The sequence below is a fragment of the Syngnathoides biaculeatus genome, chromosome 11 (genome assembly GCF_019802595.1).
Source record: "Syngnathoides biaculeatus isolate LvHL_M chromosome 11, ASM1980259v1, whole genome shotgun sequence".
Taxonomy (NCBI): Eukaryota; Metazoa; Chordata; class Actinopteri; order Syngnathiformes; family Syngnathidae; genus Syngnathoides; species Syngnathoides biaculeatus.
This window is the reverse complement of record NC_084650.1, coordinates 13,739,578-13,745,571: the sequence shown is the minus strand read 5'-3', so window position 1 is coordinate 13,745,571 and position 5,994 is coordinate 13,739,578. Positions and strand designations below refer to the sequence as shown.

The 5,994-nt window shown below is 49.2% G+C and overlaps 1 protein-coding gene across 1 annotated transcript; it reads left to right on the top strand.

Annotated features, from left to right (window-relative positions):
- The first annotated feature begins 1,181 nt into the window (after positions 1 to 1,181).
- tmem35 (transmembrane protein 35) lies at positions 1,182 to 5,830 on the top strand. Its single transcript, XM_061834797.1, has 2 exons — positions 1,182 to 1,445; positions 3,301 to 5,830. Exons 1-2 carry the CDS (start codon positions 1,326 to 1,328, stop codon positions 3,682 to 3,684), a joined length of 504 nt encoding a protein of 167 aa, XP_061690781.1. The 5' UTR covers positions 1,182 to 1,325; the 3' UTR covers positions 3,685 to 5,830.
- The last annotated feature ends 164 nt before the right edge of the window (positions 5,831 to 5,994 follow it).

Sequence of the window (5,994 nt, the reverse complement as noted above, 5' to 3'; positions counted from 1 at the left end):
TCAAATAAAATCAACATAGAAATTGTTTTTTTCCCCCCTTTTCTTTTTTGCGGTGGCACGGTGGGCTCAGCTGGTAAAGCCTTGGCCTCACATTTCTGAGGACCGGGGTTCAAATCCCGGCCCCGCCTGTGTGGAGTTTGCATGTTCTCCCCCGTGCCTGCGTGGCTTTTCTCCGGGTATTCCGGTTTCCTCCCACACCCCCAATAACGTGCAACGTTAATCGGGCACTCTAAATTGCCCCTCGGTGTGATTGTGAGCGCGGCTGTTGTCTGTCTCTGTGTGCCCTGCGATTGGCTGGCGACCAGTTTAGGGTGTACCCCTCCTCCTGCCTGTTGATAGCTGGGATAGGCTCCGGCACTCCCCGCGACCCTCGTGAGGATAAGCGGTGAAGAAAATGGATGGATGGATGGATATTAATTAAGTGGTAGCTGTTGGTGTACGACAGATGGGCGAATGGATGGTTTTAGTGGATCCATTCATCCATCCATTTTCTTCGCCGCTTATCCTCACGAGAGTCACGGTGAGTGCTGGAGCCCATCACAGCTGTCATCGGGTAGGAGGAAAGGTAGAGCCTGAACTGGTCGCCAGCCAATCGCAGGGCACATAGAAACGAACGAGCATTCGCACTCACAATCGCATCCACCCATTTTCTTTGCCGCTTATCCTCACGAGGGTCATGGGAAGTGCTGGAGCCTATCGCAGCTGTCATCGGGCAGGGGGCGGGGTACACCCTGAACTGGTCGCCAGCCAATCGCAGGGCACAGCAAGACAATCACACCTCGGGGCAATTTAGAGTGTCCAATTAATGTTGCATGTTTTTGGAACACGGGAGGAAACCGGAGTGCCCGGAAAAAAGCCACGCATGCACGGAGAGACGATGCTAAGTCCACACAGGCGGGGCAGGGATTCAAACCCCGGTCCTCAGGACTGTGAGCCACCCTGCTGCCGGATGGATGCGTGGATGGAAAACGGACTGATGAGTGGCGGATAGGTCGCTCATTGGGGACCCCACAATGTTGAAGTGTGTGTGTGTGTGTGGGTTTTTTTTTTTTTTAAATGTAAAATTACCATGACAAAATGACTTTATTATCGTTATTGTACAAATTGGGACGGCTCCTGCGTGGTCGTAAATAGCGCAGCTGTCCCTTTAAGAGCCTGCGCGCGCTCCCGCGGAAGACGAGCAAGTTGCCGGTGCGGGTTCGCGATTTGGCAAGGCAGCCGAGCGGCAGCAGCAGCAGCAGAAGAAGAAGAAGCAGCGGGAGCAGCATCCTCCTCCTCCTCCTCAGCATCCGGTCCCGCCATCTTCCGGCTCCCAGCGTGCAAACATGGCCTCCCCGAGGACGGTCACCATCGTGGCGCTCTCCTTCGCCCTCGGCTTGTTCTTCGTCTTCATGGGCACCATCAAGCTGACGCCGAGGCTCAGCAAAGACGCGCACAGCGAGATGGTGAGTCGGGGGTGGGGGTGGGGGCGGGGGCGGGGGCGCCATTGTTCTTTTTCTGCGGGTGCTGACCTCAATAGCAAACCAGCCGCGAAACAACCGCTTCGCGCGCGCCTTTCACGCCACAACGGTCGCTTTTTGTCCTCCAAACAGACCGTAAAACGGGCTCCATCGCTGCGATTCACACGCCAGCGGACAAACCAGGCCGTAAATGTGCTCGGGGAAAGGAGAACGTTCACGTGCACCGACAAATCCGTCCAAATTGAGCCAACGAACGAACGTTTTCAGCTATATTTTCATTTTATTACAGTTTTTAGGCGCTAGTTGACTTGGAGCATATAGCACGTGTGGAGCAACAGACGTGACTTATGACTTATGGCCACAATATACGAAGTCAATGCTAACATTTGACCACAATTTTTTTTCAATTATGTGTATATATTTTTTTACTATATAAGTACAGTGGTACTTGGACCAAGAACTTTGTGCCCCAACGTACAAGTTTTGCAAATTCTGAGTGTCGCGAGGTAAAATTTGGACTTCTGAGCTAGCTTCACATTCGCCGCTGCTGTTCAAGCTACGGAGAAAAAAATGTCGAAATTAAAGCTCGAGTGTCATGCCTATAAACATTCTAAAATAGATATTTTAATGAAAAATACATATAAACATTTGTCACTTCAATGTCCATCCGAAAAAATAAATATGAGCATGCGTAAAGTTGCGGAAGTCTCATTCGACATCCACGTGGTCGCCATATTGGCTGCGACGTCTGTCAGTGATGTCCCTGATCCGCATATCATCTAAATATGGCTCCAGTCAATTCGCTCGATTGTGTCCGCGGCGGACGGCTTTGGCCGGGCTGGCTCATACATACTGTCTGGGAGTCTGCTGTTCGTTAGAAGTGATCCGCATATCATCTAAATATGGCTCGAAACGAAACGATAGGTTAATATTGCCCCAGTCACTTCGCTCGATTGTGTCCGCGGCGGACGGCTTTGGCCGGGCTGGCTCATACATACTGTCTGGGAGTCTGCTGTTCGTTAGAAGTGATCCGCATATCATCTAAATATGGCTCGAAACGAAACGATAGGTTAATATTGCCCCAGTCAATTCGCTCGATTGTGTCCGCGGCGGACGGCTTTGGCCGGGCTGGCTCATACATACTGTCTGGGAGTCTGCTGTTCGTTAGAAGTGATCCGCATATCATCTAAATATGGCTCGAAACGAAACGATAGGTTAATATTGCCCCAGTCAATTCGCTCGATTGTGTCCGCGGCGGACGGCTTTGGCCGGGCTGGCTCATACATACTGTCTGGGAGTCTGCTGTTCGTTAGAAGTGATCCGCATATCATCTAAATATGGCTCGAAACGAAACGATAGGTTAATATTGCCCCAGTCAATTCGCTCGATTGCGTCCGCGGCGGACGGCTTTGGCCGGGCTGGCTCATACATACTGTCTGGGAGTCTGCTGTTCGTTAGAGGTGATCCGCATATCATCTAAATATGGCTCGAAACGAAACGATAGGTTAATATTGCCCCAGTCAATTCGCTCGATTGTGTCCGCGGCGGACGGCTTTGGCCGGGCTGGCTCATACATACTGTCTGGGAGTCTGCTGTTCGTTAGAAGTGATCCGCATATCATCTAAATATGGCTCGAAATGAAACAGAATAATATTGCCCCGGTCACTTCACTCGATTGCGTCCTCGGCGGCCGAGACACGACGCCACCCGTCTGGCTCGCTCATACTGTCTGGGACTCTGCTGTTAGATTGAAGTGATCCGCATATCATCTAAATAATACATTGAGATGTACCCATAAAAGGCAAATTGGAGTAACGCGTCCCATCTGCTTTCCTTCAAGAAACGGGCGTACAAGAGCTACGCCAAGGCTCTTCCCGGCCTGAAAAAGATCGGCGTCACCTCGGTGCTCCTCCGCAAGATCATCGGCAGCCTGGAGGTGGCGTGCGGCGCCGTGCTGACGCTGGTGCCGGGCCGGCCCAAGGACGTGGCCAACTTCGTGCTGCTGCTGGTCACGCTGGCCGTGCTGTTCTTCCACCAGCTGGTGGGCGACCCCCTCAAGCGCTACGCCCACGCGCTGGTCTTCGGCATCCTGCTCACCTGCCGGCTGCTCGTGGCCCGGCAGAGCGACGAGCGGCCGGAGAGGGAGGAGAGCGGCGAGGAGCGCCAGCCGCAGCATCAGCAGCACGTCAACGACCAGGAGAAGAACAAGGTCAAGCAGTCCTAAAGGCGTTCGGCGGTTTCTTTCTTTTGTTTTTGTCACCCCCCGCCCCAACCGAGGCTACGACGAAGACAGCCGTCGGTATTTTGAACGCAAATACTTTTGAAGCGGCGGCCACTTCATCTCCTCGACATGACTGTGAACGATCACCGCTGTGGCCGCGAGTTCCTGTCGTCGTCTCGTCCCGTTTCCGAACCACCAGACTATGCAGTCTTCCCTCGCTACGTCGCGGTTCGTCGTTCGCGTCCCCGTGCCATAATTGTTGGGTTTTTTTTTTTTCAGTTTCTTAAAGTATACTGTAAATTGATTTAGTGCTCCAGTTTGTCAGTTTTCCGGATTACAACCCGTCACTTGGTTGATTTCGAACATCATATAGAGCTTGCGCACCTACGTCATCAAATCACATCACTGGCCAGAAAGTGCCGGTCAAACAAACCATTCTTCAACGCTAAGTCGATTGGAGACGGCACAAAAATACGCCAAGAGTTTTGTCCGATACCGTTAAACAATTAGAAGGTGATAATAAACGAAGTTACGTGGAAAAATGAGAGACGCTCGGCATAGAGGACCCATATTTTATGCCGCCGAAGTCGATGTCTTCGCCGATAAGAAATTGGACTGTTAATCCGCTTCCGCTTGTCTTGGACAACTGGATCTGCGCATCGGATCTGCTGAGTAAGTCGTTGAGATTTTCACGGAAGAGTTTGAAAGCGTAGAAAAGTCCGGACGCAAACTAATACTTCGTTGCTGGATCTGTTCTCAACGGGGAGACGGCTCGTGAATGCGGAAGTGTGCTCGGCTACACGTTAACCATCGATCTTTTTCAGCTAGTATTCAATACAAATACCAGCATTTTAATAATTGACCCCTGGTTTGACACAAACCCGCATTCGTTAACTATGATTGCGGGAGAAAAAAAGACAGCGAGTCGGCTTCTCGTACACGGAAGCATATTGCGGCCACATGTTAAAGTTCGATAACCCTCTCCGTGTCACACATTTTTTTTTAAAATGTGTATTATTCTCAAATGAGTCCGATGCGTATTTAAAAAAAAGAAAATAAACCGCAGGGATGGGCTTCAGCCCCTGTACACGGAAGCGTGTTGCGGCCACACGTTAACCTACGTAAACCTCTCTGTGTTACTGACGGATTGTTTTCTTTTTTAAAAATCTTATTATTCATCTTTTAAAAAAAAAAAAAGTGTCGGGGAGAGGGTTACTGAAGTTTAACGTGTGGCCCCAACACGCTTCCGTGTACGTTGGAGATTACTCCCTGTCTTTTGTTGTTTTTTTTTCCCCCGCTCACCCCACACACTTTCCGCTACCTAGCACGATGTTGTTAGCGCACGCGGTCATATTTTATTGGAGTGTGAGGTGCCTCAACAGGTCCGACTTTCAACACTTCGCCATTTCTCCCCCTCGCGATTGACGTGACGAGCTGCGATTCAACCCCTAATCGTCATCTTCCATCCCGAACCGGCGTCGATCTGGCATCTGTTGTGTCTTCGCAGTGCTTTACAAAGCTGAATTGAAACGACAAGCCGATCGAGACCCTCTTAAATGACTTTCCCCCTTTGAAAAACGGAATTGACGGATATATCCGTCAATGGGAGTCAACGGTCGGATTCCAGTTGGCGAATATCAACGCCGCACGTGTGGAGGGAAGAGCCGCAGTCGCCGACTCGCTTTCAACCGTTTAAAATCGAGCGGGACAACAGTCAAAAGGCAGCGATGCATCATGGGAACACCGGACGAATTTATGATTGTTACACGAATGGCAACTGCGGAATAAGAGCATGTTTTTTTTTTTTCCCAGTGGACATTTCAGCTCATGGACGGATTATCATCAATATAAAATGATTCGTTATCATATCGACACCATCCGACGCAGTATTCACCGTGAGAAAATTGAACATTAAGCTAATTATTATCCCCCCCCACCTTTTTGTATTTACAGAATTGCATGTTCCCAATGTAAATGTCGTGGAATATCATGTCTTTTATTTATTATAGGTTATAAATGGAAATTGGCGAGTTGTGTGTGTGTGTGTACTCTGTCGGCGTTTGTGTTTGCCGGGCCTGACCATTTCTGTCGATATGTCTTTTAAAATTTCTCTAACGTGCAAATAAAGACCCCGATGAAATAATTTTTCTTCAGTTGGCGTTTCAGTGTCTTGATAGGTTTGTTTTTGTTTTTTTTTTTAAAAAAACATGACAAAATAATCTGAATAAAAATGAGATGACTTGCTTATTTCAGTTTAGATTTATTTTTTATTTGCTTATTTTCACAGCTAATTTTTTTAAAAAATATTCACAT